The following is a 26458-nucleotide window of genomic DNA, read 5'->3' as shown; positions in this document are numbered from 1 at the left end:
AATCATCTTTAGTATGTCCATCAAACCCTGTCCTGGCCATGTGCTCTCTTATAAATAGAAGTCCATTTCCCCCATTGATTTCAGTGGCATTAAGAGCTGACCCTTTAAGAAGCAACCATAAGAGTTGTTTCTAAATGAAATTACCAGTCTTTACTTTCTGGCGTGCTGGTTTACTTTCCATCCCACAAACTTCTGTCGTTATTTCAACGGTGTACAAGATCCCAGGTTTTAGCCCTGGCACTGTCAGACTCGTGCTCTGGATTTTAGCCTCTGATATTAGCTGGTTTTCCTGAAGCAGTAGAAATCGGAAAGCAGGATTCAGTGCAGAATCTGTGGACCAGGCTACATGAAAGCTGATGCTAGTCACATCGGAGAAAATAATCCTTTTAGCTGGGACAGGTACTGGGAAGAAAAGAAATTATCATCAATCAAACCTCTGGGGTAAGGGGGGAAAGTACCACATCTCTCTTAGAACTAACTATTGAAGCGGGCTCTACTCTACTCTACAATGATTCTGATGCATTAGGAATGCCTTTAAAATTAAATGATAGATTAGAATTTAAGCATTTTTACTCAGTGTGTCTGCTGCAGTTCATCTTGCAGCCTTGGAACGGATCCTAGAAAGGCTAGCCATGTTCAAGTATCTAACTTCAATGACCATTACTTAGGTAATTTTCAATATTAAAATATCTGGATGTAAATTTTAACAAATAAAACAAGTCTAATATTGCCTAAAGCCTGTACCGATAGCAAGCTGAGCAAGATTAGATTAGGAGAGTATTTGGATGGGTAAACTCCAGGGCAGAGATGTTGCACCAGGGAGATGCTATGGGACCCTTGACACACAGAGCAGGGGGGTGGGTTCCTCAAAAATCCTGTACTTCCTGCCTCGAGCCAGCAGATGCTGTTATGATGTTTCCTCTTCTCAGTCACAGTAGCTAGCAGCAGTCCCTTGGCTGTCCCCTTTCTTGGCTTTCAGTATCTTCAGAGGAGGCAGCAAGGGCAGGAGAAGCAGCCATCCAGCCAACATCCTTTGTGCAGTGCTAGGCAGCTTCACAAATCACTAGAAGGGACTGCGGAGAGGGGGCTGGTGGTGGTAAGTGGCAGAGAGCGATGAGGGTGGGATCCCAGGAACAAGTGGGAGAGAGTTTCCAAGAGATAAAATGAGGCCCAAGGAGGTAGGGAGCCTGAATAGAGTAAATAGAAGTGGAGGAGATGGGAAGGCAGGAGATCCAAGGAGCGGGAGACAGGAAGGTGTCAGGAAGAGAATGGGGCAGAAAGGCCTGGAGGCTGGAGTCAGGGAAGGGACAGATTTAGAAGGAGTAAAAGAAAGGATAACATGGGGGGAAATAAGACACTGTAAAAGGAAAAAGAGACAGGCAGAGATCAAGAGGGAAGAAAAATGTTGAGAAAGACAGTGGGACAAACCCCAAGGTAGCAGTGAGTTAAGGGGAGAAGTGGATAGTGGACATGAGGGGAGCCATGGGGAAGCTAAGGATGGATGGTAGAAATGAGGGGGTAAGTGAGTGGTTAGTGCTGGAGTGTGCATAATGAGGAGAGGGGCAGAAGCAGAGGAAGGGCTGGGGAAAGTGAATGGGGCAAATAATGGATAGCGAGTGATGATGGATAAGAGGTGATTAAGACAGAGTAGGGGAGAGACTAGGGAAGCTGAAGTAGCAGCACGGTAGGTGGAATGCAGAAGCAAGCAGCAGCCATACTGGCGAGTAAGGGTGGCTCTACTTTCTTTTCTGATATAAATAGGATGACCAGACAGCAAATGGGTAATAGGAGCCTATATAAGAAAAAGACCCAAAAATCAGGACTGTCCCTATAAAATCGGGACATCTGGTCACCCTAGATATAAACATTTTCCCTGAGCAAAGTAAAAGCAGCACACGTGCTCCTTTATGCCACCACAGCATTTTTATTATCAGTTTGCTTGTTGGCCTGGACCCAGAAGCATAGGGAGTGAGGTGTTTCCCAATATCTCCAGTGAGGAGGAACACAGCCAGCCCTGAGACCCGTGCAGAGCCAGAGGGAAGTGGCAGGCCTCAACACAGAACCTCCAAGTTGCAAAATCTTGTTTATTTACTAGAAGGTGCTGAAAGCCTGTACAGTGTCTCCTTTATTTATAAAGTAACCCTGTGCTTTGCACTCCTTTCCCGACTGCTACTTCAAACACCAGCTCCTGTGAGGTTGAGACACTTTTATTCTCTGTTTATATCCAAAGGGTGAATTGTGAGCATTTTATGTTCCTAGTTTACTATGTTAATTAAAAAGGGAAGGCGAAAAACAGCCTGTGGCCTCACAGGAGACATTGCTCAATCCAGTGACCTGGCCCTAATGAAGAGACTGACACTTGCAATGTCTTCATTGCCTGCCCCACTATCACTCATAGCAGCATTTCCTTTAAAAAGGCTGCAGAGGCTTCAGTAAAGCAGAAGCCTACACTGACTCTCCATTTCCTTTTCAGAAAGGACATTAGAAGCTAAAAGCAGGAGACATTGGTGAAAGCAGTGGCTGAGCCAACCAGAAATAATCAGGTCAGGCGCAACTCAATAATACATTAAGTAAATAAATGTAATACTTGCAGATGGTGACATTCAGATCCAGACACAACCATAATTAGAATTTAAGGCCTGAATTTTTATCCAAACCCCAACTCTGGTTCAGATCCAAATGCTGAATCAAAAAGGTGGAAAATTCATAAGAACCATTGTAATACATCTCCCTAGATCCAGGCAGATCATGCCTCCTCATTGCCCTAATCACTCCTCATTAGAAGTCTTCACAAAGTTGCTCTCAGATCTCCACACACTTCCCCTCTTTGCTGGGATTTTCAGGAGTCCGGCTGACCCTTTCCTGACTGGCAACTTTTAGGGAAGTGCAAGATCAGACCATCTCTCTCACACACACACACACCAAGTTATACAGGCCCCTCAACCTATGGGTATCCTACATTCTCCTGTGCCATGGAAACACTCCCTCAGCTGGCAAAGGGACTTCAATAGTCTTTGTAGGCTGCAGCCTACAAGTGTCATAGCAAGAGAGAGGATCCCTCCCCAGATCATTGTGGACCAAGAGGTTTATCATAATGTTAAATGGAGCAACATTTAAGGTGTTACATGAGTCACCTCACTGTTTTTGAGGACAGACTTCTAAAGTGTTACAAATTGATGAAACTACTATCAAAACATTGGAAGGTTCAGTTACTTTGGCAATGCTCTGACATGCTTATTTAGAAAAATGCACCTAAGAATAATGCCAAGCCTACAAGAAAATATATATTTCAGAAAGACAAACTAAATTTTGGTCAGTCCCATCCCATACCCCAATACATACACAACTATGCATTTTTCAGAACCCTGATTTCTTCTTGTGAACAATTACCGAGCATGCAGGACAGTGCTGTGATGCATACTTACTACAATCTGTGTTCGGGAAAGTAGTAGCACTGAAAGCTGGTGGTGAGAAGTCAGGGGAAACAGGTGGCACTGAGAATGATTCTTTAGGAGGTGTCTCAGACCAAGAGTTGCTAACTTTTCCCATCTCTTCATGTACATCAAGGGTAGAATTTAGAGTATAAATTGTAGGGTTTTCTGTAGTAGGCAGGGATGTACTGGAGCCATCCTGAGAACTTGCTTCAGGAACCTGGAGAGGTTTGTGGGTCTCTCCTATAGTTTTATTTCTCACAATGGCAGAAGTTGTATTTGAAACCATAGATAATATGGGCAATGGTGAAGTGTGCTGCTCTTGACCGGTTGCATCCCTGAACGCACTGGTAACAGTAGTCAGTTGCTGTGGTGCACCAGTTAAAGTCTTTTCCATAGAGTTTTCAAGTGATGCACTTACATCTTTCCATTGTTCTGTCACCACGACTAGTGTTTTGATGGTTGTTGGACCCTCCATACCAATTGTGCTATTATTTCTTTCAAATCCAATTGACGATGTCATGCCTTGTCTCGGAGTGACTGGAGGACTGCTGATGGAAGAATGACTGCTTGACGCTTGCGTACCACTTGATGGCAGCACAGTAGGCATATTTAATGTGGTACTCCTCTTGGAGCTGAGAGTAGTCATTGTTCTTATTTCAGTGATTGCTGGTGAAGCATGCAGTCCAGTACTTGTTTCAGGTGGTATTTCTGGCCTGCCTGATTCATTTAGGGGCATCATTTCAGTAACTGGGTTCACAATTTCACCTGTAACAACATTGTTATGACACTGAAATGGATGTTCAAACCGAAGGAATAAAACATTAGAACATTCCCTATTTTATTTTAAAATCTATCAGATTGTTTTAGTATTATGTAAGCAAGACGTGTGTATTTCGTTAACACATTTACCCAATAAGCTACTCAGAACAGGGTCTGGTAGTGTGGTTTACTGCTCTGCCTTGCTACACAAAGGAAGCAGATTCAATTCCTGGTTTCCCTCTCTTCTGGTCAGCAGGACATGGATCACCAGTGAGGAGAGCACTTAGCTCCTGGGATGCACAGGAACTCATTACTCAAAAGCCACCCTTCTGGCTGATTAAGGAGTGCTATTGAGAGGTTCCAAAGGGAGATCTACCCGGTTCTCCCTTCCTGGAAGGATGGTGGTCACAATGCAGGCCCTTGAGCATAGGAGATGGTACACTGTATGCTCCTGGGGAAAGGACCTTGCCTTATATACATGTGTAAAGTACTCTGCACACATTCTGCACTATATAAACGGTAAATGACAATAAAAATAAAGTGGAGGTGGCGAAATGATGTGTTCCAGCTCTTCCTGAAAAAAGAAACTAAATGCTCACCTTCACAGTTTCTTCCAGGCCGAGATGGATTGGTATCCATGGTTGTCTTGCATCTGCACATGTATGAGCCCATTAAATTGATACACTCTGCATACATACAGCAGTCATTCTCTGAACGAGATGCACATTCGTCCCAGTCTGTAATGCCAAAACCAAAGTGTCAGTAAAACAATCTCTTTTCTGGCTGAATTGAGATATAACTAGAAATAATGACAAAATACTCTTGAACTTATTTAAATAGTTCTCAGTCCTCACAGTTTATCTGAGATCCAAGTTTTGAGTGACTCGAAACATTGCCTGATCTTGATATCCTTGCAGATCAAAAAAAAAAAAAAAAAAGGGGTGTTCTAGCCAGGAAAAGATTTTTGCAAAGGGGATTCTTTAGATTTTTTTCATAGATTTAAAATAAGACATACTGTAAGTTTAACCAGAGAAAGTTGATTGGGCATTAGAAAATACAATGTGTATTTACACCAGAGAAACAAGTTACTTCAGATCATACAATCCACTGAATTCAGTTCACCACATCTCATGAGATTTCATGTACCAATGAAGTTACAACCCAAGGATGCATCTGGATCAGCAAGTCCACTGGAAATGTACTTAGGTTTAAACAGACTTTTGATCTAATTTTTTCTTATTTGGATGAAGTGATGCCGACAGGGAACAGTCTTGAACGAGGCAGTTCTAAGGATGAAAACTCACATTCTTTAAAAAAAAAAAAAAAAAAGGGTCTTTGTAAAAGCAGTAGCATAAAATCTAGGGGCATAGCTGATACCCTTTTAGGCAGTCTCAGGAGAGAGACCATGGATTGGGTATGTAAGAAAATGCTTTAAGGGAGCTCTGCTATGGTAAAGTGGAAAAAGCTTCCACCACCACGGCCAGTGCTATGTATGTGGCTAAATATAAGACTTAATTCTCCAGTGTGTTCTCTCTGACATCTTTCATGAACACTTGGACCCCAATCCATCAAACCCGTAAACATGTGATTAACTTTACATATGTAAGTAGTCCCCTAAGTTCAATGTGATTACTCATACATGGCTAAACCTTTACAGGATCAGAGCACTTGTTCACTTGGAAAAAAAGACTATACTGAAAAAGTAGTCCCAGCTACAAATCACTCTGATCAAAAGACTGGAAAATTGAGTTGCTCAACATAGCCTAAGATGTTATGTCTACACGGTCAACTGAACAACAAAACTTTTGTCTTTCAGAGGTGTTCAAAAAACACCCCTCCCCCCGCCAAGATAAAAGTTTTGCGGACGACAAGCACCAGTGTGAACAGCTCTTTGTCAGCAGGAGCACTCTCCTGCAGACAACACTAACGCTGCTCATTGGGGGTGGAAGTTTTTTGTCGGCAGGAAAGCCAACAAACAGCAGCTACACTGTGCACCTTTTAGTGATACGGCTGTAGCGACACAGCCATGTTGCTAAAAGCCGTGTAGTGTAGACATACCCTTAGGCTCCTGTTCTGAAAATGTACAGTTATTCATTACTGTGATATTTTTTTCTATAACAAAGGAAACTTCTATTCTAGAAATAGAAGAGGAAACGTGTGTGTGCACGCGTGCATTTGTCTTTGTGCCTGAGCACATGCTTCATTCGGTACTGCCCACCCAGGTGACATTTTGTTTCTCTCTCTTTCAGACTCATGAGCTAATTGCCATATTTTATTTATCCAAAGTTCACATCCATTTTTAAGTTGAAAAACCAACCCCATTGATAGGGTGCTGAAGTACCACGATTTACCACACCATGAGGAATGCAAGAACTTCACTAATGTTTTACCAGAGCATGGGCCCACTGTGACTTTTGATAGAGTTTTATGCTGTTAGAAGGATGTTTCCTCTCTAATTATAAAATAATTTACACATTCCATTACTCATGAGGATTTTCAGTGAGGTTTTCCTGTCATTTTGCTGAGTGTGCCCCCTGTATGCCAGTTCCCTTAAACCTCAAGACTGAGAGCCTTAGTCCATGAGGTAACAGTTACCGCAGCTAAATTATTTGTCCTGTGCTGATTGGCTGTTTGCACCAACTGTCTCCCACTCCACCCCCAGTCTTTTCAGATCAGCATCATTCGACCTGCTCTCCATACTTCCCTCCTCCCTTTCCTCCCATGCTATTACCCCTCACTTCAGTGTCCCTTTTCCCTTCCTCAGGACTTGTCTACACTTGAAATAGCAATTCAGTGTAGACACTCACTGCAACAACAGGAGGAGTTCTCCGATCAGCACAGTTATTCCACCTCCCTGAGAGGCAATAGCTAGGTTGATGGGAGAATTCTTCTGCTGACCTACTGCTGTCTACACCGAGGGTTAGGTCAGTTTAACTATATTGTTCAGGGGTCTGGATTTTTTAACACCCTGAGAGATGTAGCTGGGTTGACTTAATTTTTGAGTGTAGATTTGGCCTTAGTCTTTTCATCCAACTAATCCTCATCCCACTCAAACAATTATAAAAGTAATTCTTTCCAGGCCATCACTTTGTTCACTTGCTGGTATGTTATATTTGCATATGTAAGGGTACATACATATTGTATTCTTTTTCTATCTTATCTATTTAGATTGTCAGCTCTTTGGGGCAGGGCCTGTCTACTTCTCTGACTGTACAATGCCTAGGACAATGAGGACTCATTCTTGGTTAGTCTATTAGGCACTTCCACAGTAGACATAATAGATAATGATAATATATGATCCCAAAGAAAGATGCTTATGGCCCCAGTACTTTCATCTATATTAACCCTCCTGATTTTTTCAACTGTGCTGTTTCAGGGATGCCAAGTTCCCTTTGTGTCAAATCAAGCCCTTATCCTTAGCTAATGTAAAACAGTGTAGATTCATTCATAGAAATGGAGCTATACTGATTACACCAGCTAAAGATATGGCCATGCTATTCAGGAATTGTTAGGAGATGCAGTTTTGATACAGCAGGAAAGCCTGATATACAAATATTTCCCTGTGTTTTCAGCTTTATTTTATGCATTTAATTTTCAGACATTTTTGATAAATGAATGTTTGTCCAGAGGTAAGAAACATAAGCCTTTTTCTAGCTATACAGGAGAGTGGAGTAGTTCTCTGTGCCATTCCGGGGAACTGCTGCTGGGTAAGAATGTTACTTGAACTCTCCTGGATTTTTGAATTAAAACGTTTTAGAACTTTTGCCCTCCCTCATCCCTTCACATCAAAATTCCCATATAATTTATGTGCAACAAAGGGCAAACACTCCAATGACATATTTTGGCACATATCATTATCACTTTGCAAGATTGTATCAGATGAACATGTGATCAATATATGCTTCAGCTACAGTTTGTCTCTTCATTAATTCCATCCACCCAGATCTGCAAGTTGGAAGGGTATTTTTCTTGACCATGCTAAATAAGCTTTTATAGGACATGTTATTCAGAGAGCCAACCACCGATTTTGCTGCCTTTGGCAGCTGTCTGAACTCTGGTGGGCTCTGTCAGTTTTGAAACCTGATGCCACAACCATTTGATTAGAGAAAATAGTGGGTACTGTAGATCAAAAGAGGATTACTGCAACATAAATTCCATGCACAGTTCCTTAGCTCATTTCACTGGGATGACATCAGGTAATTTCTCTGGCTGGACTTTTATCACAGAAATGTTGGATTACATTTTTTAAAATCTGGATCAAACACAACAGCAGCAGCCTTGAATATACAGTATTCCAGAGGGGATGTGTCTTTCACATACCCATAGTAATCCACACACAACCCTCAGCTATCCACTAGATGGCAACCTCCTAGTATTCCACAAAAAGCAGAGGAGGAAGGGAGAGAGGGAGGGGGGAAACTGGCTAATCCAGGCTCCGCTCATTCCCACATCAGGACCCACACACCATAAACAGAGGGAAGGATGCCCATAGAGGCATAAGATACCCACCATCCCTTCTCCCCTAGCCACTTGGGCCGAGGGGCAAAGAGTTGCAAGAGGCCCATTCTAGTTCGAAGCCTGTGAAGGGAGGTCTGATTTCACTATTTTCCTTACAACACTATTGCTGTCAGCTTAACACTGTACCTTCTTTTTATGTAAAGTATTTTTGATAAAGAATGTAAATGCTATTGCAGGTTATGAAAATACTACTTGTTTAAAAAAGCTCTACCTTCTACTGAGGCACTCTGCTGATCAACCAAAAACACTGAGCTTCTATACAGAGAAGAAAGCATAGGAGCAAATGTGGACACATCTATTGGAAACTCAGGGTCCTGTACAATGATTCTAAGCCTCACAATGATACTTCCAGCTGTCAGGGACTCAATTTGCACCTTCAGCTTCCCAGTTTTGTATAATATAGAAATATTTGGTGGAAATGAGTTTTCAATCTGAAAAAAGTGAGAGAAATGTTGATAATACAATAAGAACACAATTAAACCAGCACATTACAAATTTTAACATGTATGCTCTCTCTATCTTAATATTCTATATATATATCACTTATAGAAAAACATCATCCAGTCTGTGATATAAATCAGCAAACAACGAGCAATTCAGCTGAGTCTAATACACCCACAACACTGTGGAAGGCCATAACATGAATTAAGAACAGAGAATCAATACATTTTGAATATTTGTAGTGTCCAAGAAGAGATTTCAAAGCTATGATATCTACCTCTCTCTGTGTAAGTGCCCTTGCTGTCAAGCACTAATGGGTTTCTGAAGACTAATTCTCATTTACTTTAGGGCCCCTTTTTGCACCACTCTGACACCGTAAAGGAGTTAATGTCATTTATACCCACCTTAAGGCCTATTTGCTCTGCCAGAGCAGTGCAAAGGGCCACAGGGTAAATGAGAATTAAGCCCTAAAAGATTTGATATGTGGTAATAAGAGTGGAGATGGGTTAATTAGCATTTCAGATTCTGGGCCAACTCCTAAGCCCCAATGAGGTAAAAAAATAGCTTCAGTCCTGATCTAGGTGGCCAGCTAGGGATTCTCCTGGCATAGGGGAATGCCAGGGTGCCTTTGGGCCAGCTAGGGTGACCAGATCTCCCAATTTTATAGGGACAGTCCCGATTTTGGGATCTTTTTCTTATATAGGCTCCTATTATCCCCCCACTCCCTGTCCTGATTTTTCACATTTGCTGTCTGGTCACGCTAGGGACAGCATAGCCAGAATCCATAACCAACCTCCTTTGTTCCCCCAAGAGTAAGGACCAGGGGGTCACAGGCATGCTGGGGAGAAGGAGTGGTTGGAGCATTCTGTGCTAAACTACTGGACTGATCCCAGTTAGAGCAGCTCTAAGATGGTCTAATATACATCTGAGGTCAAATCAGCCCCCAGCAGGTGCTGGGATCAGGGAGTGCAGAGATGGCATAAATCCATCGTCCTATCCTTTTCCTGAGTTCTGTACTGAGTCCTCTGGACCCAAGGATAGGAGCTGTTCACTGCTATGAAACTGAACTAGAGTAAAAAAAATGTAAAGCTCCTAAGTGATTTAGAAGCCTGTCTCATTTCCAGAAGTCACTCAGGTGCTTAGGAGCCTAAGACTCATTGATTCATTGACTTTCAGTGAGATTAAGGCACCTAAGTTACTTCTGAAATGGGACTTGGGCACTTCTGAAAAATGTCTTGTCTAATGAGCAATGATGCTACAGATCAAACTGAGCCCTGGCTCAAATGAGCAAAATAGAAAAGGGCAACTAAAATGATTAGGGGTTTGGAACGAGTCCCATATGAGGAGAGATTAAAGAGGCTAGGACTCTTCAGCTTGGAAAAGAGGAGACTAAGGCGGGATATGATAGAGGTATATAAAATCATGAGTGCTGTGGAGAAAGTGAATAAGGAAAAGTTATTTACTTGTTCCCATAATATAAGAACTAGGGGCCACCAAATGAAATTAATGGGCAGCAGGTTTAAAACAAATAAAAGGAAGTTCTTCTTCACACAGCGCACAGTCAACCTGTGGAACTCCTTGCCTGAGGAGGTTGTAAAGGCTAGGACTATAATAGGGTTTAAAAGAGAACGAGATAAATTCATGGAGGTTAAGTCCATTAATGGCTATTAGCCAGGATGGGTAAGGAATGGTGTCCCTAGCCTCTTTTTGTCATAGGGTGGAGAAGGATGGCAGGAGAGAGATCACTTGATCATTACCTGTTAGGTTCACTACCTCTGGGGCACCTGGCATTGGCCACTGTCGGTAGACAGAATACTGGGCTGGATGGACCTTTGGTCTGACCCAGTATGGCTGTTCTCATGTTCTTATGTTCACTGACTTCATTAGCCTTGAACTCACTTGCACAAGGCCTGTATGCGTCCCAGTGACTTTGTGTTCTAAACTTTTGATGCCAATATGGTACAATTCTAGAGCTCTCGTCTGCTGGTTTGTCCCTAGTTCACCTGTTCAAATCCATGTGACCTGACTGAAACCCTCACAGGCTGCAGTTTATCTGAAACACACAATCCCAACCCAATTGCAGTGGAATCCAATTACAAAAAAAATCTGAGACTAGGACAAGACAAAATTGACTTTTTAAAAAATGGATAGCTTATATAAATCAATTTATTTTGGATGAACTGACTGAAAGCCAACACAACAAATATATTATGCTTTCCCAGCAATGAGTTAAGTTGATGCATATCCTGAGCCAACGGAGTTATCCGAGGGATGAATCTAGTGCACTAATGTCAGTGTTAGAGTGTGCTACATTTAGCAGTTTTGCCTTGCAGGTGCGTGAGCACAATTTTTTCCAGGTTTCAGCCTTTGATTTCAGCATGATCCTGAACATTTTCGCTTTGAGTTTACAATATGAGGTTAGTGTGCAGGTGCTGGGAGGGAGGCCAGGAAGATCTCAGAGACCAGTGCCAGTCCATGGACCAGTTGTTGAGAAACATTGGACTAGATGATCTGGGGTCTTTTCTAGCCTTAAACTCTATGACTGTATAAGAAAGCATAAAGCAGGTAAAGTTTGCTCAAACTGAGCTATGGTTCACTCAAAATGTTCACGAATCTGAACAAACTATTTGACTGGTCTGAGTTCTGATTTTCCTGTGGCTTGGGATGATGTTGAAAATATTTTGCCATTTGAGTCAGATAGACAGAGCCACAAAAATGCCCTCTACCACAAGGGTGGAGTATTCATGGCAGAAACCTACATCTTGCACTTATGCAAGCAATTACCCATTTTGCATGAGCAAATGTCCATTTAGGTAAGCAAATGTACTTGATGTATCTTCCTTTGAAAATGTGGTCCTGAATGTCCAATCTTTTTGTTGTCAGTCTTTTTTGAACTTTATATGTACAAATGGGCCCAAGTCCCCTTTAGTTTTGGGAAATTCTGGGCTTGTATTTAAATCTGAACTTCACAATGAAGTCCCATCTCTATAAGATGGAACTAAAACAGAATACCCTATCTGAAACTCCCCACTCTTTGTAGAAGTTCATATCTGGAACCAAACTCAAGCCTATTTATTTCATAGTTCATGACTGATGAATTGACAACACCTTAGATTCATGGCATGCAGTACGTGAATATCTAATGAGGTATTAGAAGCAATCCTGACCCAACCACCTCTGCTTAAAGGAGAAAGAGCTCTGAAAATAGGTGAAAAATTGCTGAAAACATAACACAAAGAAGCCCATGCCACATGAGATCCATTAAAAATCTTCAGATCAACTTGCAGCAAATTCCTTATCAATATAAAAATCTGAAGTAGAGAAGACCCCTTTGCATCACTGTTTTTCCTTCACGCGTCTGTAAGGAAAAACTGCCATTGACTTCAGTGGTAACCAGGTCAGGGCCCTGATTTGCTTTTTTATTTTGCCAACAGCTTTTCTTTCAATTGTAAGTGAAGGTCCAAAGAAATGGCCTGAGGATTTTTACCAGACTTTGTAAATGTGTACAAGCTTCTCTGAGACATTAAGTAAATCCCAAGTTAAAAACAATTACACACATATATTTTAGTGTTACCTCTGCGAGCAACAGTCTTGAAAACTCTTGATATTCTGAGCTACTGGTGTTGTGGAAATGTTCAGTGAAGTTATAATTTAGGATCTTTATTGTAACACCAAATATCTGGGCATCTATAAGACACAATATTAAAATACAGATAAAGGAGAAGAGGAAATGATTTGATCAAAACTGATGTACCTGAATCAAAACCTCAGATCTGGGTTCAGGTGCAGACTGAAACACTGAGGACCAGAAGTGGAACCTTGATGGTGTAAATTAGCATAGCTTCATTGAAGTCAATGGAGCTCCTCTGATTTACAGCAGCTGAGGATCTGGCCTGAATCTGAACACTTTGAAGTTTGGAAAAGTTTAGATTTTAATCCTTAACCCCTAGGAGTTTTCAGATCTGTTTTGTAACAGATGAAGTTCTAGATGAAGTTCGATCTAGAATTTGTATCCAAGTATTTGTTTTAGACCCATCTATCCCCCAAATCAGTGAAAATCGGTGTAGAAAGTAATAGAATGGGCAGGGGGGGTTAGAAAAGAAAATATAATTGGAGAAATACTTAGTGCTGAAGGTGAGATTCTCTGTCCAATAACCTAGTACTACTATGAAGTAAATGGACCACTATATTACTTAAGTGTTAATGCTAAACCAAGAAACTAGAGCCAGTTTTCTGTTACTGATCTTCTAAAGATTGAGACAAGTTTCTAGAAATTCTCCAATGTGTTTTTAAATCCAGGTCTGGGTTCCTATCAGGTCATCACAACTTGTCATTGGAAATTATGCTGTGTGGTATTAACAGCATTCCTAAAATGAAGATAAAACAAAGTACATATAGTTTCCACTGCCTAACAAACAATAATGGCTTTTATGTATAGTGTATTATCTGAAATCAGCAGCTTGCGAGCCTGTAGCAATTGCTTTACCCTGTAACATAGATAAGATAGATACTTTCAGTCTCCAGCTGAGACCTTTTTCTTTTTTTGGTGGTTTTACCTTCATATCTGACTGATGTACGTATATTTCCTCAGTCACTATAACCTCTATTTTCTCCTCCAAAAGAGATAAGGGAGGTAGCTCCTTACAGAGTCAAACCATTGTCATTCCTTATCTGATTAAAGGGAAGAATCCTACAAAAAAGTGACTAGCAACATCGTTACAATGGCTGTAACTAAATATTTTACTTAGAACAGGTTGGAACATTTCTGATTAAATTTTCTCTTTTGTTGAAACCCAAATATTTTTCAGAGACATTTGACAAAGCTTTTTGCTGGGAAGGTTTCTGAGGTCCAGGGCTCTCTGATCACGTATAACCAGAATGAAAAGAATCAAAAACCTGACCTTTTCAACACACTTTGTGAAAACATTCCAAAGGTTTTGTCCTCATTCCAATATGAAACAAAAACAAATTCTGAAACTTTGGAAGTCATCATGAAACAGAATTGTTTACCTCTGGCCAGCTCTGATTTTTACTAATGGATTTAAGAGGTCATGTGGGGTCTCAGGAAATAATTTTAGACCAAAGGAACAGCAAAACTTCAGTAGACCTATAGTGCACCTAATATCCTATGTAAAAAATTGGCTAATGTTGGATACTTCAGAGCCAGGTATAACACCCACATGATGATGCAGCTAATTAAGCAGTGCTCTACCATGGGGGAAATTTCTTCTTCACCCCAGCTAGGGACCAGCTTATGCCTTGGACTGTGAGGCTCATTAACTCATATAACTGTAAATACTGACCTCATTCAAACAAAGAAATTGTATCTTGTTAAACTTTAGGAGGGTGTTTCGTGCACATGAAAGCAAGGGGGTAGCAGCATTTGCTGAGTGATGGAACTAGCTGTAATATAGCAGAGCCTCTGCAAGGTTCTTTATACAGCTCTTGCCAATGTACGTCAATCCTGATCTGTTGCAAACTAGCTCACCAAAATCTGGCCTTCACTCAAGCAGGTGTGTTGGTTATAATATTCTCAGAGAAGCCTCTGATTTATACCTAAGTAAATCACTTCACTTCCTTGTTCCTCTCTCAACTCAGCTCTAAATCAGACAAAAGCAGGACCTCCCCCACAATTTATCTTGACTGGAAAAAAAGGGCAGTGCAGCAATGGCAGCTGATTGCACTGCCCAACTGGCAACACCACATTCTAGGTTAGATTTATGTCTCTAATTGCCTGAGTCAGGAAGCAAGTGCTTCCCTTTACCAGCTGCGTAACAAAAGAGCCACATAGCTCCACACAACCCCTGCTGGCTGGTTATCTGAATTACACTAGCATTGGGGTAAGGGGAAGAGAGCATGTGTGAGTGGAAGAAAGCTAAATGTAGGGTCCTGAAGGTATCATGGGGAATCATCACAGCATAGAGATGTGGTGAGAAATGCAACATTTCTAAGGTGATATTTACCAGTTTTGACATTTTGATAGGAGACAATGTTCTTTCCACAAGATTCATAGCTGATCTTCACTGTGTATTTTATACCTGCTTCCAGCCCGGACACATCCATTTTCATTTCTGTAGTCTCCATATTTCTGAGCAACTCTTTGCCCTTGTACACTTGTACTTGGAACGTGTGGTTCAGAGTAGAATTTACACTCCAAGATACTTCAAAACTGCTGCTGGTAACACTGACGATTCGGTGGTTTCCAATTGAAGAAAGGCCTATGATAGCACAGGAGAGCATCATCAAAAGTGAAAGGAACTTTTTTTCTAAGAGATGATGTACTCCAAATCCATTATATACATATACTGTTTTGATCAATACAGTGAAATTGCTCATTGCAAAATAAACGACCAGATTCTGCCATTTTTAGATTGAGTAATATCGTACTCCACAAGTAGCCCCACTGGAGCCATTAGCTATACATTTACAATTTGTTTTCCTTTTTTTGTCTCCAGGATTTGTGACTGATCTATATAAATACAGATATCTGTCCAATAAGACACTGGCTTGAATGACAGATGTAAATGCAATCTCAATAGTACCACTCATAGAGTAGAATACCACTCAACTTGAATAAGCGTTGCGGAATTAGGAATCAATAACTGAATTCAATACCTTTGGAATAATTATCATATATACTATATGCATACATGTTATTGTAGCCATGTTGGTCTCACGATATTAGAGAGAAAAAGTGGGTGAGGTAATATCCTTCACTGGACCAACTTCGAGCTAACAAAGGACCTGAAGAAGAGCTTTGTGTAAGCCCAAAAGTTTGTCTTTCTCGCCAACAGAAGCTGGTCCCATAAAAGATATCACCTCACCCACCTCGTCTCTCTATATGCATGTACTCTTTATTTATTTTATAGTTTGCTCTCCCAATACACTTCCTCAGCCAAATGCTACCCATCAGGGCAGTGTAAATCAGAGCAGAGCTTGGATCCTAGTTTTCATGCAGACACTCAACATAGAATGGAAGACTGTGGCATCAGTCAGTCACAATTTCAGTTCTTTTTATACTGATTGAACTTCCTAAGGAAAAGGGAATCAAAGTTTTTTTCAAACCAAACAATGTGGGTGCCTATTTCAATGGAAAGGACTTGTTCCCAATCATTCAAGCCAGTGGCCCATCAGACAGATATTTTTACAAATCCTAGAGGCCAAAGACATAACGCCTATTGCTCTAAAATGACTGATTTAATTTCTGTCACTTTATGTTAAATTTCAAGTGGAGGACAAATATGAGGGTCAAAGTCATAATAACTGATAGCCTCAATGAACTAGACAAAAGGTCACTTCTTAAAACTTTCCCCTCTGTAAAGAAAAAGAGGGGGAGATAGTTAATGGGATTGTAATACTGCTCAAGTGAAGGAATTAAACTGGGTAATAGAAAGGCTAATCTATTGGGGGTCATTCTTCGTTCTATCCCTCAGCTGGCACTGTAGACATTGTAACTCAAACAGCCTTCAGGACAGAGGAAATTGAATTGGTGATGAACTTAAAATCAAGAAATATTGATTAACACCCAAGGTTTCTTATAGCATTCTGAATCAGTAGATTTATTAGCTGTTGATTTACTTATAGCGATAGAACTATTGCTAGTACCAACTGGATCGTGTAGTGAACTTGGAGTAAAGTGTATCATATTAAGGAAAAAAGGGCATTGTTAAGCAATTAGACATTCCTAGCAAAACAAATCCAAATTAAACATCATCCACATTTTCAACAGCTCATAAGACTAAATCAGTGCAATGTAAGTAATATAAGTGGAAACACAAATCAGAAAATTTGCTAAGGCCCTGATCCTACAGACACTAACCAACGTGCTTATCTTTAAGCACATGAGTAGTCCCATTGAAGTCAGTGGGATCTAAGCATGTTTAAATTCTTTTCTGAATTGTGCCATAAGGAATAATTTCACCCATCAGTGATTTGCAGCTATGTCTGACGTGCTACATAGCAACAGTTTAACAGCTTAAGCTTAACATTACACAACAGTTGAGGACCGTAACAAATACTGTATGCAGCTGAAACTGCAAATGGACTTTAAGTATGCAGAATGTACTTACACATATTTGCATTTCCCGAGGACCCCGCAGATATGTATTGATAATGCATGACTGGATCAAAGAAGTTATCGCAGGTTGAAGCTGAGGCTTTGGCAGATGGATTTGGGGGCTTTGGGGCAATTGGCTTGGTATGGGAAATGGTTTGGTATTGTGGGATAAAGTACATGGATGGTTTTGCTAAAATGATCAACAGGGAAACAGTTAACAGGCCGATCCTATGCCATCTTCCACTCCCAACTCCATCATAAAGGGCAGAGAGCACACTGTGCTCCAGAACTCCTTTGCTGACACACAGCCATTTAAAGTAGATTAGAGAACATTCCTCAGACTTCTGAAAATCAGGCCCATGCTTCCTACCTTTAAATTCTTTCTGTGGCTGCCTAGAATCCCTGTCCACATGTTCATGTTCACAGGTGCAGTTATAATAACCTTCTAAATTTATGCAAAGCTCTGATCTGGAACAAGCTTTGAGTTCAGCGTGGGAACATTCATTTACATCTAAGGAGAGGAACACAGTTTTTAGGACAGAACTTACAAGTATCTTGAAAGCAGCACAGGACTTTACCTGCAGTCTATAGCACAGGTAAGGCCAGACTATGTACACAATTACAGCAATGTAAATCCATCGGAGTTACTCTGGATTTGCACCAACACAACTGAGATCAAAATCTGGCCAGCAAGCAATTTCAAAGCACTTACTGTAGAAAGAATGATTTACTATTCTCAAAGCTAATGCCACAATGAAGCAATTGCATATGTAAATTATGGAAAGTAGTTTGACTTTGGAAGCAGTTCATGGACTGGGACCAACCCAGTGTCAGTTTTATGCATTTTTCAAGGAAATGCAAAAAAGTCATACAAGAATGCTAGTTTCCTCAGTGCTGCTCCTCTATTCTGTCTCCCCACCAAGAGAGTTCATCCCACAACCACCCTCTTCATGAAGTCTCTGTCACTCTCACCCTTTCCAGCTCATTGCCTTGAAAGAAAAATATGTATTTTATTGTTACCTCTCCCAGCCCCTGCATTTTGGCCACAGAGAGGAGTGTGGGAATGCCACTTGGGACAGCAGTGTTACCACCTCCCTTGAACCAGCTTTGATCCAATTATAACTCTCCCATAATTTATTTTTAAGATACGAGTTCCAAAATTATTTTGACTTTCTTACTATTCTAGGGCATGAGCCAAAACCCACTGAAGTCAATGGAAGTCTTTCCATTGACTTCAGAGGGAGCTGGATTGAGTCTTTAAAGCATTATTTTTCAAACTGCGTTTTTATGCCAAGTAGTGTTTCGCACTGCATTTTTGGAGTTTCAAATCTTCAAATACTTAAATAGCAATGTTTTGGTAGATAGATCAGATTTAGGTGACTCTAAGAAAGTGGCCTAAATATAGGGGCTCATATACCACAGGGATGTGTGCACTCCAAATACCTAGACAAATCATATTCTTATTTGATCATACAAGTTATCTTCAGTAACACTTGCAACAAGTTTCCAAAATACAAAGCATTCTTGGTTTCAAAGTGCCCCATGAAAGTTTTCATTAAGACTATTACCTATTTAAAATTCCTTCTACTGTGCCACAAATTCAGGCATGCTTTTCTTTTAAGTCTAAAGATATGCTACATTATGAAAGTATATTTCTTCTTGAGTGACCAAGGGAAATGCAGATTTCCAAATAACTACTAATTAGAAACTTCATTTGCCACAGAGTGGGTATCTTAGACACCCAAATTTACAAAGTTTTACTTTATATTTCCCACGGTCAATGGAGAACCATAGGGCTAAAATTCTGAGTGACTGAAAAAGTTTCCCCGAGAGACAGAACCATAAAAAATAAAAACCTTGAACATCTATGTTGATAACTTCGTACACACGCTTCACAATGCCTTTCAACAAAGAAGAAACTTTCGTTAGTGGAGCTGGCTGATGTAATCCAATCAGAACCTGAGATGCTAATGTCCCAGCATATGTTTCTGCCTGAGTAGTCTGGATATGGTACACTGAGGAATTTAAGGGCCATAATGCACCAGTCATCTGTAAAAGAGGTGAATAAACTTTTATATCTGATTTGTTTAGCAATACAACTATACACCAATGAGGTATAACCTATCTAGTGATTATTATACTAAAAAAAATTAATACTAAACTGAACAGAACAGAACAAGCATTAATTCAGAATTCAAAAACAGGAAAAACAAGCAGTATTTTAGTTTGAATTTGTGTAGAGTGAACATTTCTATTTCTCTTATTGCATAGAAAAGGATGCAGTGTGATAACTGCTAGACTAATGAAGGAGTTGAACTCTGTCAGACCTAAAAGATTTGCCAGGAACACATAAGAAAAGGAAGGTCTGGTTATTAAGACAGGTCCTTTTTGAGTGTAGTACTTAATAACAGAGCCTCAATAACAAAATACTTATTACAGGCAGGGCTGGTAGCACTGCCTATTATTAAAAGGACCCAATACTTCCCTTATAAGCAACTGAAAACAGAGTCTTATGACTCTGCCAAAATTCAACATTTGGGCTGAAATTTTCCACACTGGGTATCTGCCTCAGGATGATTTTTTTTAAATGTTTCTGCCAGAATGGTTCAGCTGTTTCCAAGGATGAGGCTAGGGGAAAAACATTGTTTTGCAATGTTAAGAAAATGTTAACAACCTTTTCTTTGAGAAGTAGTATTGCCCCTTTGCTTTGGAGCAGTGACTTGAAATTTAGTAATGGGGTGATTTTTGCATCAGGGATGCCTTTTGTTCCCCCTGTGAAAATCCACCCAAATTTGAACAAGTTATAAACCTCTTAAAAATCTGTTTGTATATGCTCAGTAGAGACTTGTTAGAGCTTAGCAGCTAACACATCGGAAGATTCCATATGTCCTGGGCATGCTCCAGTCCTTCACAGCTCCTAGTGAGGACAAGACTGCACATGCACCATCCTAACAAAGCGACTAAGCTTGTTCAGAAGCTCATTGGATCTTTCCCTCTAACAGCAACTGCTGTTTACTCCTGGAGTTCAACTATCAACATTTGGGGGATTCAGAATCTGACTGATATCTAGATCCCAGTTTCACAGCTGGCCCTTGTTTCTAGAACGAGTCAAGCCAAAACCCCAGATCTGAAAACACCCAACTTTGGAGTTCTTTAAATCCAGGTCTAAATTGTGTCTCTCAAGTCCATCTCTGCTTTTAAGTGGGGCTTAGAGGCAGAGCAGATGTCACTGAAGTAGAAGAAAAATTAGATCTTATAACATAAGAACTTTAAATTCCCTTTCAGTGTCTTAAGAAATGTCAAAGGAAGCTGTGAAATTGCTGTTACTTGAGATATGCAAGAGTAAAACTGGCATTCACCCATTGAGAATGCATTAGGAAAAATTAAATCTATCCTGCTATGATACGGGGAAATGGCTGGATAATAAGGTCCTGCCTAGCACCAAGAACCTTTCCAGCCCAATGTAGCTTGGCTGTGTTGGTATTGAGTATCAATGTCAATGCAATGAGAGAAATAAGAACATAAGAGCTTTCAGTTCTTTGTATCCATACGTACCATGGCGTGCAAAAGGCGTGAATGATTCAAAAGTCTTGGATCCACTCTGCTTAATTCATTAAAATCCATTTTCACAAGGACTGTTACATTATACCAATATTTTTTCAGGTTTCTCTCTGAAATTGAACAAATTAAAATATAAAAGCATTTGGGGCCTGATCCAGAACAAATTGGAGTCAATAGAAAGGCTCCCATTGAATGTAGTGGGTTTTGACTCAGTATCTGTGAATGTACTATGTACAGCTATCATATATCAAGGTATTTCTCATGTAATCCAGGCAACAGAACTGGACAGGGAGAAGAATTAGAGCAAGAAGGTTCCACCAAATCTTCAAAGCCAGTTTTCAGGGGCTCACAGATTCAATATTGAAACCAATCATCCTTGAATTGATGGAAATCAGGTTAATGTATTATGTTATGAAGATACACAATAACAATTGCTTTGTTTGTCCTCATCTTCAACAGAAAAGGTAAGGCTTACTTCTTTTGGAGGGAGTTTAGAATTTGTCAATAACATACCTTCTGGTATAGGATCCACACAGCCTGTTCCTTTGGACGAGTTACAGCATTTTTTAAGTCCTGGACAGTCAGTATCAAGTGTGCATGAATAGTTTAATGAATCCATTTCCTCCTCTGGACAAACACCAGGTCTTGAGGCAAATTCACTGGATCTGTTCAATGCTGTGTAATAAAAACATTTAACAGCAAAATTGCATGTGATATTTGGTTTCTTTAACATTGTGATATTGAACCTAAGGGATACATCTCCACATAGTCCTGGGTGAGGGTCTCTTCTTGGGGTTGTCCTGAGGGAAGGGGGGGGGAGAATAGCAACTTAAGACAAGAAGTGTTCTGTAAAAATCGGTCAGCATCATCAACATTTTCTGATTTTTGTGACTTTTTCCATGACATTTTTATCAAAATTTTGAGTTACTAGAAAAGACAGGTTGCAGTAAATGGAAAAAAAAAATAAAACTTTGCATAAAATATGGAAAATGGAACATTTCCAGCAAAACAGAAATAACTTGGAAATTTTCATGAGGTCACTTTCCTGTTTTTTGACCAGCTCTAGTCCAAACAGAATGAAATATAAGGGTCAATAAACAGCAGAAAGGTGAGACATTCTGGGTTTTACCCCCACCAGCTCCTTCAATTTTTATAATCTAAAATATTACACAGGGATGGAAATGGGAGTTTTCATGGGGATAAATTCTGCTCTCAGTTACACCACCACCATGCAACTGAAAGCTATAGGGTTACATACTAAGAAAGGAGAGCAGAATTCAGCCCATGATTTGTAACCATTTAATTTCTGGGAGTTACATGAGGTTGCTATTCTAAAACAGATTTAGCCAAGAAGAGGGTGGCTAAGGAAGAATATTACCACTTCCTAGGTAAAATGCACATGATTTTCCTGGCTTCATGCCAATAATTGGTTCCACTCCGAGGAAGACTGAAAATATTTTCTATGATTTAATAAAAAAAAGAAAAAGCTGCGATCACGATCTGCGGCGGCAATTCGGCGGGAGGTCCTTTGCTCCCAGCGGGAGTGAGGAACCGTCCGCCGAATTGCCGCCGAATACCTGGACGTGCCGCCCCTCTCCGGAGTGGCCGCCCCAAGCACCTGCTTGCCAGGCTGGTGCCTGGAGCCGGCCCTGCTTCCCTTCATACACTCCTGTCAGACATAGGCCCAACTGCTGCTCATCTCCACTAGTCTTTCCATGTTGGGTCCTATGGTTTCTCTTTTCTTCTCCATTCACTGTGCCCAATGTTTTTTGGTCTCATTAAGTCCCATTCTGCTGCATGGACAATTTACTTCAGCCAAGAAGAAAATGAAAATGATTCCTGTGATTGTAGCCAAAGATGTTCAAGTGATGAAAAATACATTCACCATAATTGAACTTCTAGGGAATTAAATGGACACTGCCAATTTTTAATGGGGTTTCAATTTCTCGTATCCCAGTGTGCCGATTAAAAGTAAAACTTTGATTTTTCTGTCAAGTGGGCTGTAATATTGAATGAGATCTTGTGACTCCACTAAATATACTCCTTTAACAGGCTAGTGATCTTTATTAATCAAGATTTAAAGTGAACATATGTAACCTACTGGTGGATGGGTGTTACAGGTCCGCCTCTTTGTTAATCCACAGAGAATAGGAGCCTAACCACAGCTAAGGAGACATGGCTTTTTAGCTCAAGCTGCAGCAGCTCAGACTTTTAGGTCTGGAGGACCCCAGTTCCACCCACAGTGTGTTGGTGACAGTGTCCATCATACATGTGCAAAATTACACATACATCATTTGCAGCACAATTTCTGCAACTGGCCGTGCAGTCATAGTAATTGCTTAAAGATATTACCAGCTATGGCCATGTCTACACTAGTGAACTCACAGCAGCACAGTTGTACCGATGTAGCTGCGCCGCTATAAGATCGCCCATGTAGCCACTCTGTGCCGACAGAAGAGAGCTCTCTCCCATCGACATAACAAAACCACCTCCACAAGCAGCAGTAGCTCTCCCGCCGACATAGCGCTGTGCACACTACCACTTCTGCGGGCGAAACTTATGTTTTTTTCACACCCCCAGCAGCATAAGTTTTGCCAATATAGGGGATAGTGTAGACATGGCCTTAGACTTCAAACTGGTCATTTATACATTCAGTTACCTATACAGTCTAAGTAACTGGCATGCAAGTTATTTGCACATGCAGTTTTGAAGATTTGAGCCCAGAATTCCTTAGACTTTTTTAATGGTATTTTGTTCTCAATATGTACAAAATAAATATTTGGGTGTTTTAGTAGAGCTGTATGCAACCTGGCAAATAGCTACATGGATTTAGTTCTATAGTTTGCTCCAAAACGGCTGGCAGGGAACCAACTCTTAACATTTCAATTGAAAATTAGTTTTCAACAAAGGTGAACCTCCAAGGTGAACCCCAGCAGCCCTACTCCCCCAATAAATATTGGGTTGCTTTAGTTCATGTGTCTTCAGAGAGTGCACTGGGAGTTTTGCAAGGGAGGGGCAGATATTTTGGAGAGAGGTTTGCCAGCTTGAGAGAAAGGATTGGTTAAAACACTGTACTGGGACTCATGAGCTACAGAACTAACTCCCAGCTCTGCCACAGACTTCCTGTGTAATCATGGACAAAGCACTTCAGTTCCCCATCTGTGAAAAAGGAGCCTTTCTTTCACCTTTTTCTGCCTGGCCTATTTGAATTGTAAGCTCTTTGAAGCAGGGACTCTCTCTCACAGTGCGTTTGTACAGAGAGTAACACAATAGCTCCCCCAATCAAAGCTGGGGACTGGCCTCTGGTCGGCCACCTCCCAAGCACCTCCTCTTGGGCAGATGTGGCTTCCCAGCATTGTGTCTCTTTCCCCTCTTCCATGCCCTTTGTGAACTTTACCCAGTCCTTTTTGTGACTAACACCATGCCCCCCTGCCCCCAGAGTTTGCTTAATAACAGAAACAATCCAAAAACAGTCAAAAACTCCCCAAAATAAATCCCTGCACCACAACCCAAAAGTTCATACTCCTGTCTGGCTCTTCTACCACATGCAGAGCTCTTCCCGTGTTTCAGTCTGTGTCCTTGCCAAAACGTCACTCCCAGCCTTTCCTAGCAGGAGCTCAACCTTCTAGCTCTGGCTTCCTTCTCCTGCCAATGTCTTCCCTGTTCGGAGGGAGAAGACAGCATATTACACTGCTCTCCTTCTGAGAGCTCCTCCCAAGTGGCTGAGAGATAGGGGACACACAGCCCTGCCCCACCCTACACTACAGAATTCCTGATCCCACACCCTTAAAGAAACAGTGTCCTGGGTTTTCTTCATCCAACTATTAACTTCCCAGGACTGCTTCCTCTCTTCTGGCTTTGGCCATTTCCTGCACCTTTGCTCACTCCAGTGTTCCAGGAACATGGTTTTCAGGCTCCCTCTGAGCCTAACAGGCCAATACACCCCATTACAGGGACCTATTGTGCTATATGCTACAGTAATACAAATAATAATAATAATAAGCTTCCCAATTCTGCAAACTACTACAAGCCAATGTTTATTGAACTTTTCTGAGCTTGGACTCAGAATTATGAACCCATCAAATCCTGAAACCAACGCTCATTTTAAACAAGTCTGAGGTTCAATATAGCTATTTCACACCGTTCTTTTTTTAGCATGTGAAACTGCAGCATAAACCATTAATGAGTCATGTGCAAGCAAAGGGAATGCCATTGAGTTCTGGCTGAAAGCCATATCATCCATTAATCTAGAATCTAAAGGTCATAATTTTTACATCAGCAGAGAAACAAAGATGGACTCACATCACATTTCTGTCTAATCATATAAGACACACTTTAAAATCAATTTATTCTCTCTACTGTAACTATCATGGGAACAGTCACCCAGAACTAAGCCATCTGCAAAACATCATCATACTATCCGGGAGCAAACCAATGGTCTCCCGTCAATAGAATTATGTATAGTCTTTTCTTCTTCTATAACTTTACACAAATAATAAAGTAGAAATGCTGTTTCCATTGCCTAGCAACCAAAAGCTTAGTTACAAGCTTATTGCATATAATAACCACAATTTCTAGTTAGGCAGGAGAATCCTCTGGGATAGAGAGGCTAAGGGACATAATTAGCTTAGCATTAACCTCTCTCGGTCTCTCTACCTGATCAGGACTCATAATATACAGTTTTCTCCAAAACTTCCCTTACCCTATCATCCTGAGATAGCTTGAGGTGGTGGTATAGCATAAGATCAAAGTACTGTAACTGTCACAGGGACCCAAATGTGGACTAACAAAGACAGATTATTATAGGCAGGGCTGCTGGCATCATCTATTATTAAAGTTGTCAACACTTTCCATTATAAGACACTGTGTTTTCAGTTACTTATGACTTTGCCATACTTTAAATATTTGGGATGAAATTTTCATACCAGGTGTCTGCCTTGGGCTGATTTTTTTTTTTTTTTTGCAGGGGGTGGGGTGAGGGGGATTTTAGCCAAAATAGATCAGTAACTCCTGAGAATGAGGTTAGGGAAAAATACATTGTTTTTCCCATGTTAAAAAATTCTGGCAACATTTTCTTTGAGAAGGACTAGCACCTCCATGCTTTGGAGCAGGGACTTGACATTTGGCAGGGGGCCTTTGTGTCAGGAATGTGCCTTTTGACATCCCTGGAAAAAGCTCAAATTTGGCCAAGTTGTAAGCCTCTGAAGAAAAATGCACTTTGCACATGTTCACTAGAGACTTGTAGAGAGTCACAGCTAGTGTCTCTGAAGGTTCCATCTGCACAAGAGCATGCTCCAGCACAAGGCTGTGCAGGACTTTCCCTGCAATTGCTACTCTAGGCTGCTATGGGCCATGCCAGGTCAAACCTTCCTGCTCTATCCAGTGCTTTCAGTGACACCCCACCCCAATCCTCCAAGAAGCATGAAGGAGAAAGCTGCCTGATGCAAATCCAGAGGACAAGAGCCAGACCAGGGTGGAAGGAGAAGATTAGATAAGGAGCCGTGGGGGGAAACTAGGACTGGAGTTTTGAGGAGGGCGGGAAGGGAATTGAGGCCTGAGGACAGGGAATGGTTCTGGCTGAGCAAGGAGATGGGAACTGGGAGCCAGGGAGGTGGAAGTCTGCTGCAATCTTAAAAATCAGAAAGGTTGCCTGAGCAATTTTAATGCGGCCCCTTTGGGCCTATTTATC

The 26458-nt window shown here is 41.0% G+C and overlaps 1 protein-coding gene across 6 annotated transcripts in view; it reads right to left on the bottom strand.

The window, feature by feature from the left end:
• The window catches only part of UMODL1 (uromodulin like 1), a 96687-nt gene that overhangs the window by 30718 nt on the left and 39511 nt on the right, over positions 1-26458 (bottom strand). For all 6 annotated transcript variants that reach the window (XM_065577706.1, XM_065577737.1, XM_065577743.1 and 3 more), the window contains 10 exons: positions 21283-21444; positions 20764-20879; positions 19065-19257; positions 17579-17719; positions 15116-15370; positions 12727-12839; positions 8923-9142; positions 4793-4930; positions 3426-4199; positions 145-402 (listed from right to left, as the gene is read on the bottom strand). In XM_065577706.1, the coding sequence (XP_065433778.1) occupies positions 145-402; positions 3426-4199; positions 4793-4930; positions 8923-9142; positions 12727-12839; positions 15116-15370; positions 17579-17719; positions 19065-19257; positions 20764-20879; positions 21283-21444 (2370 nt within the window). The remainder of the gene's footprint in view (positions 1-144; positions 403-3425; positions 4200-4792; positions 4931-8922; positions 9143-12726; positions 12840-15115; positions 15371-17578; positions 17720-19064; positions 19258-20763; positions 20880-21282; positions 21445-26458) is intronic.

This window comes from Chrysemys picta, chromosome 1 (assembly GCF_011386835.1).
Source record: "Chrysemys picta bellii isolate R12L10 chromosome 1, ASM1138683v2, whole genome shotgun sequence".
Classification (NCBI taxonomy): domain Eukaryota; kingdom Metazoa; phylum Chordata; order Testudines; family Emydidae; genus Chrysemys; species Chrysemys picta.
The sequence above is the reverse complement of the archived record's forward strand: the minus strand, read 5'-3'. Positions and strand labels throughout refer to the sequence as shown.